General features: G+C 34.8%; 1 protein-coding gene across 1 annotated transcript in view; it reads left to right on the plus strand.

The window, feature by feature from the left end:
• LOC149808395 (polyribonucleotide nucleotidyltransferase 1, mitochondrial-like) overlaps window positions 1-19,455 on the plus strand; it is a 99,225-nt gene that overhangs the window by 3,714 nt on the left and 76,056 nt on the right. Inside the window, exons 2-8 of the mRNA XM_089976629.1 lie at window positions 65-125; window positions 969-1,043; window positions 3,782-3,887; window positions 6,061-6,110; window positions 8,438-8,501; window positions 9,843-9,890; window positions 15,669-15,782. Coding sequence (XP_089832755.1) covers window positions 65-125; window positions 969-1,043; window positions 3,782-3,887; window positions 6,061-6,110; window positions 8,438-8,501; window positions 9,843-9,890; window positions 15,669-15,782 — 518 coding nt within the window. The remainder of the gene's footprint in view (window positions 1-64; window positions 126-968; window positions 1,044-3,781; window positions 3,888-6,060; window positions 6,111-8,437; window positions 8,502-9,842; window positions 9,891-15,668; window positions 15,783-19,455) is intronic.

A 19,455-nucleotide genomic window follows, 5' to 3' on the forward strand; every position in this document is an offset into this window, starting at 1 on the left:
ATTAACACAATTATTATTTATCATTTTATTATGTTTTTTCTATACAGGCTGTATTATCTTTCAGACAGATGAAAATCTCAAGTGGACAGCTGGCAAGATTTGCAGATGGTGGAGCCGTGGTTCAGGTTTATTTACTGTCATTATGTTTAATCAGACTTACTGATTTTTCCAAGTGGTATCAGTTGAAATGAAAAGTTGGACAATCTTTGTTAAGATAATAGGAATGAGTTTTTCATCTTATTTTTAAAATCTACTAACTTTGTTGTGCTATTGGTTTAAATGAAAGCAAGTTTTAAAGAAATATTAAAGTAGAGTAAACATGCACACAATTTAAACATATTAACCATAGCACAAATATTGAAAAGCAAAATTGTAACTAACTACGACTTGTGAACATTTTTTTAAGTTGCAGAAAAATGCAGTTTGTTGTACATTTTTAATATTGTGAGCATTCAGACTGACATGGGTAATATCATAGTTCAAACAGTAGTTTTCTGCATCATAATTTTTTTCTATAGTCCTGACAAATTTTCCATTACAAAGAGCAGTTCTCTTTAATAAATTATTACATCCCCAATTTACTTATCTTGTTGTAGTCCAAAGGGGTCTTCATTATCCGTAGTTTATTTATCTTGTGGCATTCTTCCTACTTATTTATCTTGTGTCCATCAAAAGGGGTGTTCATTATCCCCAATTTATTTATCTTGTAGCAGTCCAAAGGGGTGTTCATTATTATTGAAGGTTTATGACAGCAAGGTTTTCATGTTACATGCAGTATTAGATTGCCAGACATGGCGTCAATACTAACATGGTATGTAGTAGTTTTTAAAACTCACATATAGCTAGAGAAAGAGTTCTACCTACCCATCAGTATACTGATAGATTTCTGACTTAATCACAGATTACAAAATAATATGTAATTCTTGGTGATGTATCGATTCTCATTTCAATTATTGTCTACATTTCAGTATGGTGACACTTCAGTGTTGGTAACTACTGTCAGTAAGACAAGTCCCAGCCCATCATCATTCCTTCCACTGACTGTAAGTATCAGACATGATTTTTCTCTGTTTTCAAGCAGAATTCAGCGTTTCTTCTGACTTGAATCGGATTTTTCTTGATATAGTCCGTTTTTATATAATCTCCGATCCAGTTTTTAAAAACAGTCTGTCCACTCCCATTCCGCAGCGACACTTGTAAATTATTCGTTCTATATATTAGTTAGCACATGACTCTCGTAAAGAGTATTCTGATTGGTCAAAGGTTTAATTTCATCTAATGAATCTTTGTGTAATGGAAACTGATGGTAATGGAAGAAGAAGCATGCTTACAAAACATGGTGTCCCGAATTGTTGAGAGAGACCCTGACACAAAAAGTTTAGATAAAGGTTTAAAAAAATCATATGGGAATGGCTGGAGCGAAAAGTTGACAGAAATTAAGTTGGTCAGTTTATTAGAAAACTGAACACTAGAGGACTGGCATTTTGGGACCTCTACTCTGCAGTAATCACAGCTGGAAGAGTTTGGAACAGCACCTACTCAAGAAGCTGCATACAGAAACATTGAAGCTCAGAAGGCAAAGGAAAAAGTGCAATTAATTACTATAAGAAGAAAGATTTCTTGCATGAGAGGACAGATGTAGCCCTCTGTCAGAATATGCACACTGCATGTCGCCAGTACAAGCACCAGCTTTCAAGGAAAAAGACTAATTGAGAAGGAAAAGAAACAATTGCACATTGAGCCACAAAATGTAAGTGGTGACAAAAAAGAAGGCATAAGAAATCTTTGACAAAGCTGCAAAATGATCTTGAGTGGCATATCAACAGGTTGTGTTCATTGGAGAAAAAGACAAGTGAATGTATGGGATTATTTGTATATAGTTCATGTACTTGGGTGTATATTTTACAGATTTGTAATGAAAAGAGAAGTATAATATATTTGCTGCAAAAATTGAGAAATTATTGTGACTTAATTACGATGTGAACACTGCCATGCACATGAAATAACTTCAGCATCAATAGTATTGGAGAACAAATTCATGTGACAGTAAATATTGTGAAATTATTAAAGTCAAGTTGAACATTTTTTTGGTAAGTTTATTAGTTTTTCAAATGATTGTTTTGATTTATTTTATGATCATTAGTTGCACCAGGTCTTCCCCCGGCCCCCAGATCAGGGGTGCTGCCCCCCTAGATACCATTGGGGGAGGACCCACAAACCCCCATAACATTTTTTTTTATGGGAGACCAAAGTCGTGTCTGAATTATATGTAATGTAGACCAGAATTATATATGTTACAAACATTCAGCTTCAAAACAGAATCGACCCAGATCTATCATCACACAGTTGATAATTTTACATTAGTGTCATGCAGCTGAGCTCTCACCTGACTTTAATCTCTGCCATTTGAGAAACTGGTAAAATAAAAAGTAAGTTCTCCTTGTACTGCCCAGATAAGGCTTTACCAAAATCTGGAAAAAGTGATTAGCTGGGTTAATGAAGTAACATAGCATGTCATTGTGATGAGAAGATGATATCACATTTTGCATAAATATTGACAGTAATTTGTGGAGGCATGTCTGTTGCATTGGTGTCTGTTTTAGTAATGATGTTTAATAATGTTGTTTAAGCTTACAATAGAATGTTACTTAGAATGAAAAGTATGTGTAGATATTTTTAAGCTGGCAAGAAATAATGTCTGTGTAGTTTTGCTTGTGCAAACTTTGACCAAATCACCTCCTATCGATAGCAGCATTCGGTGAAGCATTTAACCAGATACTTGTTAACATGTCATGCCACCATGCAAATTCTACACATAATGTGTCCACTGTCTAATTGCTTTGATCTGACTGTCATGCTCTTTTTCATATTGATTCAGATCTATTTTGTCCATGAAGCAGTTATGTGGTGATTTAGTGAAAACTATGTACATAATGATTAATGGGACTTGGGACATTTTTGAGTTCTATCTTGAAAATATATTCAATAAATTCAGTAATTATTTAGGTTCCAATCTGGAGTTCTTCATTTTGGCACCAGATTTAAGATTTAATGAATAGGTCTTTCCCTGATTCATAGAATCATTGAAGGTTGCTAGCTCAGCATGGCTATATTAACTTCCTTCACTTGAGAGTTAAATTTTTAAACTATATACATAAACAGTATAGAGAAAGCTAACCTGAGGCTTTCGTCCTCACACTAAGAACGTCATCAGCAGACTGATTTAATCTCAACTGACATTGTCCCATATATTTGGCAGGTTGTTAACATCGCTCACCATTCCATCGAGTAATGTTTATAGTCAGTAGAGATTAAATCGGTCTACTGATGAAGGCCTTAGCATGAGGATGAAAGCTTTAGGCTAGCTTTCACTATATTTTTTGTGTATGTGGTTGAAAAGTTACAAATACTGTCAAATATGAATTATATTACTAAACAGTTAAGCTTTCACCAATGTATGAGAGGTCAGTATTTCCTAAAAGCAAGTAGATGACCTTTCTATATTTGTTTTTCAAGGTTTTAAAATTTTGTAAGTGCACTTTGAAAAAATAATAATGTTTGTATCTTAGAAATGCACTTCTGTATGCAGATTTAGTGCTATGTCATGTACATTTCCTATCTTCCAAATGACTACTTTCAAAGTCATGGCCATTTGGTTATCTACTAAAACTTCCTGGTGTAAAATTTTATAATTAATACAGCATTTACAAGTAACATTTACCTAACTCAGTCAGTTGTAATCATGCACATAACACTCAGTATGCATCATTTCTTCTGCTAGGTGGATTATCGGCAGAAAGCTGCAGCAGCTGGAAGAATTCCAACCAATTTCTTGAGGAGAGAACTTGGAGCATCAGAAAAAGAAATCCTTATCAGTAGAATGATAGGTAATTATAAAATATGTGGTTTATTTTTCTTATGGAAAGTTTGTTCATTTAAGGTTTTAATTTCATCTGTCATTCAGAAGCTAAAATCTAAACATTCCTTAACTTAAAAATGGACGATCTGCGATTCATATTTAAAACTATTTATATAGTACTAAGTTTAGTAAAAGAAGCTGTTTTAAAAATGAACAATTGCCTAGTTGCATGAATGTCATATTTACAAGCTACACTCACTTAAGAAGAATGAAACATTGTTATTTCCAGCTAGTTCGATGCTTCCAACAGAATCATTCACTCAGTGCAGTTTCTTGGGTTATTTTTTGGGTATTATGACTCTAAAGTTCTACCCTTATATTTATGCTTTAAAGCAATTTTATAATTATGATTTTAATGTTAATATTAGTAGAGAATAAATATTGAATTGGAGCAAAATTTTGAAAAATAGACAGTAAATATGAAATCTACTTGTTCAGGTAACTTAGACTTTTGAAATCCATTGATTTTTTTCATTCATTGATTTATTTCATTTATTTATTTATTTATTTATTTATTTATTTATTTATTTAAATTAAAAACTTCATAATTCCTAATTGGTTTGACAATTGAAGCATGGTGTGTACCTGGTCTAATAATTATCAGTGAGTCTGCTTTGGGTGACAGATTCTGGCTGTTTGAAGTGTCACATTAGCTGGGAGCAGTCTCTTGGGGAAAAGTGCATGCTTATTGGAACTGTTCTTTTCTGAGATGGGTTTCTTCTTAAGTGAGTTGCTTTTGAACAGACGATTTATGCAACCTGGCACCTTTCCTGACAGTGTGTGTGTGCATGCATGTGTGTGTGCATGCACCAGGGCAGATAGGTGTTTTTAATTTACGTGCACAGCACCAATATAGCACTTGTGTCACCTAAGTGCACACAGGTTTTGACTTGAGTCGATATCACCATATAAGTTTGTGTCACCACATTCACTGGTGTTCTCTCTGTGTTTGTGTGTGTGTGTGTGTGTGTGTGTGTGTGTGTGTCTTGATGTTTCTTTGGCAGTTTAATTTATGCTAATATTTCATTTGTTGACCAGTTAAACCTGACTGTTACAATAGATTGTAAAGAGTCATTGTTAGAAAATATATTTATTGGTATCTTTTTAGAATAAGGTAACATTCTGGTAAAATTAGATCATTGTTACTTTTCACATCGGATAAATTAGTGGGCATGAGTAAAATATCATTTAATGCAGTAACACATCTTATAGATGATGCATGTTAAAAATGAAATGGTAAGAACTATAACCTCATCTTTGGATGCAAAATCAATCTTTTTTGATAGCACTTTTGTATGACCAATGTTAGTACATAGGAAACAGGTTCCACTGTTTCGGTGTAATTGTTTTGCCAACATCAGCATTTGTGTTGCTGAAAGTTACACACACACAGAGAATATGGCATAGAATAATTAGCAGGCAGTGCAGAGTTCCAGGAAACTTCTGGTTAATTGTCTGTACAGATATTTTAAATGATCACTGTGGTGTAATGAGAATCATTTTTAAGGTTGTTTCAGAATATACCAACTGAAATCTTTGTTATGGGCAAAAGAGATAATGTCGTTGCTCTTTTTTTGAACAGATAGTTTTTGTTTTATTCAATATAAAAGTTTATTAAACTCCGATGAAAACTTATACTCACTCAGGTCCAACTGCAAAAATACATAGACCCTGATCCACATAATGCACAAACAGCTCAGGATCTGTGTTATTTGTTTTACTGATTAGTCTTGACAAACCACATAGATGGAGATCTCAGTGCATTATGCTGTGGCAGATCTAGGTCTGTGCAATTTACAGCCAGAGCCAACTTAGTTTATATAGTACTCAAATGGAGTGAAATGTTCAGGACATGAATTTTTATATCAAACTTTAAATGTGTTGAAGAATTTTAAACAGTAAAATATCCTATAAAAACACTGATAACACTATAAAAAATATTTGTGGTTGAAATTTAAAGATTCATCTCCATTCAATACTCTTTTTATGTTCATTGTTGGGTTTTGCATTGTCTAGAAATTGAGTTCTATTACATCCAAGGTTCATATGATACAGTAACATTTTTGTTATTGCTTTTTTGTGTGTTTCAGACAGGTCCATACATCTATTATTTATGATACAGATGTTTTTTTGTTTTTCAGACAGGTCCATACGTCCATTATTTCCACCTGATTACTGCTTTGATACTCAGGTAAATCTCATCTATTCAGCTTAGAAAATAAAAACAAAACCTGTAATATTAATTTCTATTGAACAAGAATTAACTTTTTTTTCCCATCTTACAAGAGTCATGAAGTATTTGATATTAAACTGACTTCATAATCACTCTTTATTGAGTCACTTATATCTCAAAAGTATTTTATAGACACATTTATACCATTTTATTATATTCCTGGAAGCAGTCTTAAAATTCAGCATACAGTTTTTTGTGTGAAATTTTCAAAATACAGTTTTTGCTTTGAATACATTCCCCAATCACTTTTACACTTGGAAAATAAACTCCTCTACCTCCTGAATTTAGTTCTTTCAAAAGGACTTTTACCCATTACCTCCCTTTATCATGACTAGGTTACTCCCAAAAAGACTTATAACCAGTAATTCCCCCTATCATGATTAGGTGACTCCAAAAGGACTTTTACCATTACCTCCCTTTATCTTGACTAGGTTACTTCCAAAAAGACTTATAACCAATAATTCCCCCTATCATGATTAGGTGACTCCAAAAGGACTTTTGCCCATTACCTCCCTTTATCATGACTAGGTTACTCCCAAAAAGACTTATAACCAGTAATTCCCCCTATCATAATTAGGTGACTCCAAACGGACTTTTACCCACTACCTCCCTTTATCATGACTAGGTGACTCCCAAAAAGACCTAGTCAGTAATTCCCCTTATCGTGATTAGGTGACTCAAAAAATGACTTTTACCCATTACCTCCCCTTATCATGACTAGGTGACTCCAGTTTTAATATTTCTCACAATATTGTAGTATTTTACATTCATTGTTTTCTCATTTGACATAACTTTTATTCAAAATGTTAGCAAAACAGATCTTGGAAATCTGTTCATGGTCTTTGAAAGTTTGAGAAATGTCTTTGAATTTATCATTTAGAATTCTGTATGAACTCTGATTAATGTAAATTGTCGGTACTCTGATGCTTCCTTATAATTCTGTCCTGCGAAGACTGGTCATATTCTGTCTTACAGCATAGTATATAGGGGTGAAACAATTCATCAATACTTTTGCTCTAACGATACACATGTCAAAGCCTGGCTGTATTCCATCATACAGCATAGATGTAGGGGTGAAATGATTCATCGATACTTTTGCTCTAATTATACACATATCAAAGTTTGGTTGTATTCCATCATACAGTGTAGTATGTAGGGGTGAAACAATTCATTGATTCTTTTGCTCTAGTGATACACATATCAAAGCCTGGCTGTATTCCATCATACAACGTAGGATGTAGGCGTGAAATGATTCGTCGATATTTTTGCTCTAATGATACACATATCAAAGCCTGGCTGTATTCCATCATACAGCGTAGTATGTAGGGGTGAAATGCTTCATCAATACTTTTGCTTTAATGATACACATATCAAAGCCTGGCTGTATTCCATCATACAATGTAATATGTAGGGGCAAAATGATTCATCAGTACTTTTGCTCTAACGATACACATATCAAAGCCTGGCTGTATTCCATCTTACAGCATAGTATGTAGGGGTGAAATGATTCATCAATACTTTTGCTCTAACAATACACATATCAAAGCCTGGCTGTATTCCATCTTACAGCATGGTATGTAGGGGTGAAATGATTCATCAATACTTTTGCTCTAATGATACACATATCAAAGCCTGGCTGTATTCCATCATACAGTGTAATATGTAGGGGCGAAATGATTCATCAGTACTTTTGCTCTAACGATACACATATCAAAGCCTGGCTGTATTCCATCTTACAGCATAGTATGTATGGGTGAAATGATTCATCAGTACTTTTGCTCTAACGATACACATATCAAAGCCTGGCTGTATTCCATCTTACAGCATAGTATGTATGGGTGAAATGATTCATCAGTACTTTTGTTCTAACGATACACATATCAAAGCCTGGCCATATTCCATTTTACAGCATAGTATGTAGGGGTGAAATGATTCATCAATACTTTTGCTCTAACAATACACATCTCAAAGCCTGGCTGTATTCCATCTTACTGCGTAGTATGTAATCCTACTACTTAATAATAAATTTTGCTCAATGACCATGCTTGCTTTATTGCAAAAACCATTTATGATGTAGGGCTTTATAATGAAGGAGTGTTTTATTATTTTAGGTTATGTGTAATGTGTAATGTTGGTTCTTATACTGAGGGAGTCTTTGTATTATTTTAGGCTATGTGTGATATATAATGTTGGGTCTTATAATGCTGGAGTTTTTGTATTATTTCAAGTTATGTGTAATATATAATGTAGGATCTTATAATGAGGGAGTCTTTGTATTATTTCAGGTTATGTGTAATCTGATGGCAGTAGATGGGGAGAATGACCCTGATGTACTCTGTATAAATGCAGGTGAGTTGAAAACCAACCTCATTTTCTACTTATTTTATACTTACTCTGTTTACTATGCAATTGAAATGTAGAGACTGTTAGTACAGATATGTCAACATTAAACATGTGTTTGTATGGACAAATTAAATATAGACACAGTGCCTCAGTTTGAAAACAGATCTGTTAATAGCAGCAATTTAAATGGATAGGTGGACCTATGTGATAATATTGTTTTTCTATCGAGCTGAGTAACTAAAACAAAATCATTTTTAAAAAATTTCTTTCACTTTACTAAATTGAGAAATAAAGTGCCTGCAAGAGTCAATATTCAACCATAAGACCAGGAGTACCAGCTATACTAGACAAACACAAGTATGCTAATTATGGCGATCATTCTAATTGGATATGATACTAAACAAACACAAGTACACTATCATTCTAATTGGATATGATACTAAACAAACAAAAGTACACTATCATTCTAATTGGATATGATAGTAGACGAACACAAGTACACTATCATTCTAATTGGATATGATAGTAGACTAACACAAGTACACTGTCATTCTAATTGGATATGATACTAGACTAACACAAGTACACTATCATTCTAATTGGATATGATACTAGACTAACACAAGTACACTGTCATTCTAATTGGATATGATACTAGACTAACACAAGTACACTATCATTCTAATTGGATATGATACTAGACTAACACAAGTACACTATCATTCTAATTGGATATGATACTAGACTAACACAAGTACACTGTCGTTCTAATTGGATATGATACTAGATTAACACAAGTACACTATCATTCTAATTGGATATGATACTAGACTAACACAAGTACACTATCATTCTTATTGGATATGATACTAGACTAACACAAGTACACTATCAGTCTTATTGGATATGATACTAGACTAACACAAGTCCACTATCATTCTAATTGGATATGATACTAGACTAACACAAGTACACTATCATTCTAATTGGATATGATACTAGACTAACACAAGTCCACTATCATTCTAATTGGATATGATGCTAGACTAACACAAGTACTCTTTCATTCTAATTGGATATGATACTAGACTAACACAAATACACTATCATTCTAATTGGATTTGATACTAGACTAACACAAGTACGCTAATTATGTATATAAAATCATTCTAATTGGATGCTGTTTAATTGATGTATCACAGTGCATGCTTTCTTTAAAATTGTCATTTTGTTTATGTTATTCTCTTTTTATTGGACCTGCTCATTTCTGTCTTGGCCTTCATACCTTATGCTTTCAAACTTAATTTCAAACACCTCATTTATGTACATTATCTACATTTCTTTCAGCCTCTGCAGCATTATCTTTGTCAGATATTCCCTGGAATGGACCAGTGGGTGAGTGATAGGTATATATGTATGAGTGCAAGCCAAATTCAGTAGTTCTGGAGCTTGTATGGATTTGGTTGCAAAGAGTATATACCTTACATTAGCAATTATAGTACAGCATCCATTATTTGGACTTTCTTGGGAGAAATTCATTTTTCCAAATAATTGCTGTCCAATATATTTGATTCTGGTATTAAATGGGGAGACACTCCACCAGTCTGTATTATAAAGATCGAATGAATAGTGTTCTGAAAGTAATATTCTTTTGCAGTAGTAAAACCATACGTCTCTTCCATCTTATTATAAATATAATCCAATTTCATCTGAAATGGAAATGAAAATAAATTTTTCAGTTTAATTTATCATATTAGATTACATATGGTTGTAATACGGTTTGCAATTTTAGTCTCTAACACTCATTTTACTTGCCAAAAAACTTGTGAATTATTATGTTATTTTCACAACAACAAAAAGTAATTAGTTTTAGCTTCATATCCAGTGAAAGGATAAACCCCTTGTGCTCGAGACTTGCTTAAACCTTACAGTGACTCCGATATTTTTTATAAGCTTCTTAGCAGGCCTTTTTGGTTTTCTTTTTTAAGTTGTATTTAAAACTTTTCTTTTCAAGTAGATGTTTTACGTGGAGTCGGAGGTTCCTGCATGTCCTGGGTTTCTTGAAAAGTTTTGGAATTTTAAATGAAAGTTTCAGGTGCCTTGAAAAGTCATGGAATTTTAAGCTTTTGAAACATCTTGGAAATTTCTGACAGTGGATTTAAAAAATTGATAGCTGCTAATTTCATAGAGTGCTGACCACTCCAGTGGCCTAGTGGTTAGAGTGTCCACCTCGGATGCAGGAGGTCGTGGGTTCAATCCCCGGCCAAGTCATACCAGACACTTACAAAAATGACCCTAACAGCTGCCTCACTTGGCACTCAGCATTAAGAGGTTAGTATTAGGACTTGTTTGGCCTAGTGTCAGGATAATGTGACTGGGTGGAACATCTCTGCAGCATGATGCCCCAGTGCTAGACATGACTATAAACTTCCACAATGCAGACATGATAGTGATATGACTGAAAAATTGTTAAAGCTACATTAAAAATCAAAATCACATCACACATCATGGAGTGCCAAGTTTTGATTAAAAAAACTTGTTTCAAACATGACACAATCATGGTTAATAAATGGTCATTAAGTTTTGTGAAATGGCCCCTGAAAAGTTTTGGAAAAGTCATGGTATTTGTTTTTGTTGAATCTGTGGAACCCTGTGGAGGAAGTAATTCTTCAAAAGCCACTTTCTGTGTGTAAAAAAGAAATTTCTTGAGTACTGATATCTGAGTAAACTAGATCACCAAGCAATTACTCATTTGTATAAAATATATTTAGCTCGTCACTCGAGATACATGTATCTCTTATGGCTAAGATTTTCTAAGTTCTTCTATTGAATTATTGACAAAGTTGGTATAATATTGAGTGTAAAGGTATTTTAAATGTGTTGCAATCATTGTTTTGTGAAATTTATTGATGTTTGTGTGAATTTCAGGAACTTGTGGGGGGATAAGACCATGTAGGAACATTATCCTTAAAATCAACCTTCATCAACAGCCACGTGTATTTTACCCATGCCTGGACAGGCTACTGTCACACCTGGCTTTTGTCAGGAAAGCCTTGCAAGAGAAGAATTTAAGCCTTCCATTGAGAGAATTTCATGGTGTAGAAAGCCCTCCACTTTGAAGGTGTACGAGGGGAAGTGACCAGTTTTCAGGGATTGATGCAACAACAACAGCATTGTCTCTTTGAGTGCCTTAATCCATTAGCTAGCATTTCAAGGAGAAAAAGTTGGCCACTATGAAAATTAAAGGGTACCACTTCATGATCTCAGACAGTGAGGCATCATGGTAATCAAAATATGGATCATGATAAGGATTCATCTGACTAATTAGCTAATTTGGACTTTAATAGGTCAAAATCACACAACCTGCTTCCAAATCAGAATTTGTTTTGGGTGTTGGCATAGTTTAATTCAGATCACTTTGAGCTAGCACCTCTTTGAAACTGAGGTCATACATTGAAACTGAGGTCATACAAAAAACAAAGCTCTAAGTTCAGTATGCAGTTTGAACTACAGTTCAGATGAGATGGTTCTTTAGTCCTGAGAACACAACCAGTCTTCATAGCAATGAACAAGCCACAATCAACAAACATATCCATCGATAAGTTTAGGTGACACATGACCTGGTCCGTGTGCTCAAACACTGTGTCCAGGAGCCTTACAGCACATCTTCCAAAATTGTGAAAGAGGATATAATGACCGAAGCAACATGGCTTAAGTGGGTAATGCACTCAGAATATTTGGAAGTCTCAAAAGAACAAGTACTTATCAAAATCTCAGCTCATAGAATGAGAGCTATCTCTGCAAGCCTCATGTTTGAATGAAATGAGGTGACCCAATACATAACAGATGTGGTTCACTGGCACACACAGTTAATATTTTCAGGCTTTTATCTGTTTGATCAAGCTTTGCAGAGACAAGAATTGAATTGATTCCGGAAGGTCCAATGGCTGCAAAACAGACTATCACCTGACCTGTTTAAAATTAGCACATCCTTACCACAAACTTAGGACAGATTCACCCAGTATTTTACTTGGTACGAAAAAGTCATTTGCTTCCTTTTCTACATTTTTCTCAGGGAGTATGTGATGGTCATTTTTGCCAGTTTCCTATCAGGAGAAAAATATGGTAATGCCTGATAGGATGTTGGAATGATCTAGCCATTCACTATCCCTGACATGTTTCATTATCATTGTAACTCATTAGAGAGAAGCAGCCTTGCTGATTCATTTTTTCAACTGATCATCATGTCTTGTCAGTGAGAAGTTTATATACCCTTTAGCAACCAGCCACATTTTTGGTCATATGACAGTTATTTATAGTGTCATGACCTATTGTTGCTTCCAGTAAAATTGTTTTTGGACTACATGGATGCAGCCAGATTTTGAATGACATAATGGTCATGCAGCTGGGGTTCAGCTATAGTAGTGGTAGAAACATAAAAACTGAAACATATTTCTTTGTAAAAATTAGGGGTAAATACAAAGTGGCTAGAAAACTCTTATTGAAATCTATATTTGTACTAATTACAAGTGCTGTGTATTCTGTATTATTAGATAAGCACAGTTTATGTGTGTATTGCTAATATTAAACTGCCATGCTATTATGTTATTTTTGTGCCTGCTGGGTGTCATATTGTTTATGGGGGCCCCGAGTGGCTGAGTGGTCTAAAGTGCTCTCCGTTACGGATCACTGCCATCTCACATATGTCTGCGTGGGTTCGAGTCTCAGATTCGGCTAATGTGGGTATATGAGAAAGCTTGCCAGTTACTACTTGTGGGTCGGTGATTATTTCCGGACTTTTCCTGGGTTCTTCCTCCACCATTAATACTGGCCGCCATGTATAGCCTATCGTGTGCTGAAAAATGGCGTTAAACCCTACAACAACAACAACATATTGTTTATATAATACAAGTCCTGGTGGGAAAATGAGATTGGCCACAGGATTAATATACAAATGGACTGTAACATCATTGAACAAATCCTTGAATTGCATATCTGTTCCATGAAACAGTTTGGGGGAGATCAAGACTGAATCAATTAAAATTATCTCAGCTACTGTTAAGTTCCAGTACATTGTAGGACTCATTATGTCCTCAGATGAGTATCCTTCATAAAGGACGATATCTGTAGTGTTTGTGATATAAGAAAGTCACATTTTATTGGACTGGATCACAAATTGTATCTGTATCCTTCATAAAGGACGATATCCATAGTGTTTGGAGCATAAATAAGACATTCAAATTTTATTGGACTGGATCACAAATTTATCTGTGTCTTTCATAAAGGACGATATCCATAGTGTTTGGAGTATAAGACAGTCAAATTTTACTAGACTGGATCACAAATTATATCTGTATCTTTCATAAAGGACGATATCCATAGTGTTTGGAATATAAGACAGTCAAATTTTATTGGACTGGATCACAAATTGTATCTATATCCTTCATAAAGGACGATATTCATAGTGTTTGGAGTATAAATAAGACAGTCCAGTTTTATTGGACTGGATCACAAATTGTAGCTGTATTTCTAATGACTCCATTTTTGGGTCCGTTTGAAGAGGCATCCATTGAACTGTGGTTTTTCTTGTCATCTTTCTTGAGATCTTCCTTCCTTTTGAAGATTTTATTACATGTTTGTTATTACACTTTTAAACCTATATGTGTAATATATACGTGTGGCTCCATGGATTGGTGATTTTTAAATGTTGCTGCACATAAGACACATCAGTGATCATTTTAGTGTGTAGCAGTCATGGTTTAGGATATAATGGTATGGAAGTAAGGGCAGCAATTTGAAGAAAATGTTTCCTCAAAAGAGTTAATTTCACTTCAGCAATAGAGTTTGAAGCCTGAAGATCTATGTTCTCATCGGAGGAAATATAATATTTAAAGTGCAGTCCAGACATTTCTAACTTATCCTGTCAGGAGTACAGTTCATCCTCGTACAAGAAGAATCCATGAGGGGTAGAGGTAGAGGTTACTAAGGAAAAAGTATTTGATTCTGTATACCTAGTCACAATGGTATTAAGGCTATTGAAATGGAGCTGAAAAGCCCAGCAGTCACTGGTTTCTGAATTGAAGATTCTATATAGTGATTTCAGATATTATGTTCCACTTGGCAAATTTTATGAAATGAAAACTAAACAAACAGAGCATCCAACCCATCATTGGAGGAATTCATCCCTTATATAGGACAAATGACAGAGATAAGGTGGTATTGTTCCATTCGCATATAGAACACACACTCCTGAAAGGTAAATTTAACCAGAGCACATACAATGACAGTGGGACACATTCTCATCGAGTGTATTGACTTCCACCCTGTGAGACAGAATTTTTTTATGTGAACTCATTCATACACCTTTATGATGATGTACCACCAGAAAAATCGGGGAATTTTGAGGGAATAGGGACTTCCTCAGCAGACTGATCTATTCTCTACTGACTGTAAACATCATCCATGGGGATAATGCCAAGGAAAACATTGTGGATACCTCAGATGAGCTTGGTCTTCTGTGTTCATTAAATCTCACTTTCAATGTCCTTTCCATTTCCCCCAGTATAGTCATGATGGCGCTGACTTTCATCCTGTCCTTCACACTTAATGTGATCCACAAATATCTTTCATATCAGTCTTATCTTTTGGGTGAACTAGTATCTGTCTTAAGGTCTGGTATGGTTATAAACACATAAATTTTGACCTAGTTCAAGCTAATCTGAGGTATTATGGCACATTCACATTGTTTGCCCTGGCATGCCATACTGTATCTTGGGACTCCAGCCTGGTTTGAGTAGGGAGTTAGGGAATCTATCTGCATTCATGCACACAAACCAATGCTGGACAGGGATGGGGCCATTACAACCTGCCGCATTGCTGTGACAGTCTGTTAACATTGCTCACTATTCCCTCAGATGATGTTAACTGTCAGTAGAGAATAGATCAGTCTGCTGATGAAGTCCTTAGTACAAGGACAAAAACTGGTAGCTTTCTAGATTTATTGTGTATGTGATTTAAAGGTTATCAAACTTGACTTATAGTCTGTATCATATGGCCAGTATTGTGCTGATTTGCTGCTATACATACATGCTTAATTGTAAATCTGTGTCATAAAACTATTATTCCCAATCCTTTAATTCATCACAAAATACATGTGTTATTTTCTACTTACAGGCGCTGTCCGAGTAGGCTTTATAGATCAAGAAGTTGTGATTAATCCTACCCGCAAACAACAACACCATAGTTCTCTTAATCTTTTAGTCAGTTCAACATTAGAGAGTAAAGTTGGTAAGTGCCCACTGAAAGCCTATTTAATATTCAGTCATTTAGACTGTGTTCAGATATTGGTCAGATCGTCAAATTCCAAAAAGATAAAAAAAAAATTGAATGACAAATCCCATGAATAAGATAATTGTATATTGTTGTGAAAAAGAATTTCATTGTTTTGAAGAGATGATTGCTGTGGGGAGGGGGCAGGTACTACTGCAGTTTTAAGGCATTTTATCATGCCAAGAAAATGGGAGCTAAGTACTTTTCCCAAGAACATTCAAAGGCATCTGACAGGTTATAAACCTACATCCCTTGGGTTACAACCCTATTGCTTCGCCAAATAAACTGGTGCATTCCCCTGAGGAGACGATTTAAAAATTGTGTCTTATTTGAGAAAATTGAAGGTGTCAAATCATGTTGTAGTAAAATTATTTTTTTCCTGTACCTAATTTCTATATTTCCAGAGTTATTTATTAGCTTTGTTTATCTAAGTCACCTAACCCTACCTGCTAAAAATGGCTGATATTTTCTCATGCATGAAGATATGGAATTAATTAAGGCATATTATTATTATCCACCTATGAAAACATCCACAAGTTTAATTACACAGTCAAAAGCAGTAGGAAAGTAAATGCAGTTTCAGGAAGTCAAATTAGGCAGATGAGTACACATATCTTAACCACATATATTTCTTTACTACATATGTTTTTACACACACATCTTTACAGCATGCATCTTTATACATGTCTTTAGTGCATACATGTCTTTACCATGTGTCTTTATGTGTGTCTTTATTGCATATGTGTCTCTTTGGCATACATGTCTTTACCACATATGTCTTTACCACGTACATGTTTGTACCATATGCATCTTTGTACATGTCTTTAGTGCATACATGTCTTTACTATGTGTCTTTATTGCATATGTGTCTCTTTGGCATACATGTCTTTACCATGTGTCTTTATGTGTGTCTTTATTGCATATGTGTCTCTTTGGCATACATGTCTTTACCACATATGTCTTTACCACGTACATGTTTGTACCATATGCATCTTTGTACATGTCTTTAGTGCATACATGTCTTTACCACATGTGTCTTTACCACGTACATCTTTGTACCATATGCATCTTTGTACATGTCTTTAGTGCATACATGTCTTTACCACATATGTCTTTACCACGTACATGTTTGTACCATATGCATCTTTGTACATGTCTTTAGTGCATACATGTCTTTACTATGTGTCTTTATGTATGTCTTTATTGCATATGTGTCTCTTTGGCATACATGTCTTTACCATGTGTCTTTATGTGTCTCTTTGGCATACATGTCTTTACCACATATGTCTTTACCACGTACATGTTTGTACCATATGCATCTTTGTACATGTCTTTAGTGCATACATGTCTTTACCACATGTGTCGACCACTCTGGTGGCCTAGTGGTTAAAGCATCTGCCTCGGATGCAGGAGGTCATGGGTTCAATCCCCAGCTGAGTCATACCAAAGACTTATAAAAATGGTACTAACAGCTGCCTCACTTGGCACTCAGCATTAAGAGTTAGGGTTAGGACTGGTCGACCCGGTGTCAGGATAATGTGACTGGGTAGGACATCATCCTACATGTCTGCGGCATGATGCCCCAGTGCTAGACATCTCTATAAACTGCCACACTGCAGACATCGTAGCGATATGGCTGAATTTTTGTTGAAGCTATGTTAAAAATCCAAAATACACACATGTACCAATGTGTCTTTATGTTTGTCTTTACTGCATATGTATCTCTATGGCATACATATCTTTACTGCATATTTATCTCTATGGCATACATATCTTTACTGCATGCATGACTTCACCACATACATGTCTTTACTCTGTGCATGTCTTTATCATATACATGTGTTTACCACATGTCTTTATGTGTGTCTTTACTGTATCTGTGTCTCTATGGCATACATGTCTTTACTGCATGCATGACTTTACCACATACATTTCTTTACTTCTTATATGTCTGTACTACTTATATGTCTGTCTACTTATATGTCTGTACTACTTATATGTCTGTACTACTTATATATCTACGCTACTTATATGTCTGTATCTTCAATCATGCATACAGTCATTTTGCACAAATTTTCTGATGGAAGTGAGGCACAAATTTTTGAGTATATTTTTAAGTACACAAATTCCTGTGTACACCTCTCCCTCAATAACTCGTGCACAACAGGGTCCACAAACATAGACTGCAGTATAAGCGAGGCGCGAGTTACTGAGGGACCTCCAAAAACTGAAAATAATCGCTTTGACATTGAGAAAACCATGGGGGGGAGCGGCGTTAGGGAACTGGGCTGTTTATTGACTGAATCCTTAATTTACAATCACGTCAATAATAATTTTTAATAACACGCTTTTTCTTATGCAGTTGTTCGTTATTCTGTTTAAATAACATTTATTTTCAAAATGTCCAACATATGAAAGACCGTTCCAATTGGTTTCAACAACCATCACGTGTACGCATAAATAATCTGTGTCTTACATCACTGCTTTTTGTTTTCTTGATGAGTCTGGTTCCTAGAGTGGTGTTAATATTATCCTACCAAATCAGGAGTCCACAGAGCAGGGAACTAGGCTAACTGTTGATACACCACTAAAAAAGATTACTTTTCTTCAAAAACACGTGACATTTATTTCATGAGACAATCATCTACGTTGAAACTCAATTTTTGTATTGCTCAATTAGTACAATATTGATGTCATGAATTAATTAATTGGAATTAATAACGAAACTTCTTATCATCCTTGAGGATATCTCTAAGTGCCAGTTCAAGAACTCTCTGAAACTCGCTTGCCCACAATGATCCGTATCTGTGAAATCAACTCTTTATTTTACGAAGTATTCGTTTTGCTTGGCAGCCTTGTTATCTTTGATCACAGTTATGAAAGAGTCAGTTAATTTAAGTTAGTTTTTGTTACGTACACAGTAACATCTATAAGTGTTCGGTTGATCAAATGAAGTGAGTTCACCCAACATACGACCGGAGCCGCTAGATTTTAAGTTTGTTGGATTTTCGTGCCTTTTAACTTTTCTTTTATTCCACCTCCTTTATTTGATTCAAAAGACATAATTAACATGATAATACAAAGGAGGCCAGCTTTTAATTCAGTGCAACAATACAACAAATACTTTCAGAAGTCAGTTATCAAAACACGGTCGGCACTTAATTAGGTTCTCAGAGATACCTCGTGAACATAGCTGTTACGGTAGATTGACACATTTTAGGTTTATTTACAAGAGGACACATTGCATTTATGATGATTACACTTAATAGGAACTAAAAGATAGAACTAGAACACAAATATCAGTTGATAAAAAAATTATTTAATTTGTTTTTATTTATTAAAGTACTGCCTCCACTCAGCATGAGTGACATTTTCATTGATCGAAATTTCCTTACATATCATTAGTTGCAGTCTACTATGAATGTCATTTGGAAAGAAAATGTAACAAATTGTATGACCTATTTTTAATTTTGATATTTCATAGTTTTGACTAAAATTTCCATGTCCTATCTACCATTTTTGAAGATAAAACGAGCGATACGTCAAAGTTTCTGTTACCAATTTTGATCGCGATTTTCTTCAAGTTCAACAAACTGGGACCAATTTTTGGGGTATTTTCTGGTTTAAAAAT

The sequence above is a fragment of the Sinohyriopsis cumingii genome, chromosome 1, assembly GCF_028554795.1.
Source record: "Sinohyriopsis cumingii isolate HCF-2022 chromosome 1, ASM2855479v2, whole genome shotgun sequence".
NCBI classification, from domain to species: Eukaryota; Metazoa; Mollusca; class Bivalvia; order Unionida; family Unionidae; genus Sinohyriopsis; species Sinohyriopsis cumingii.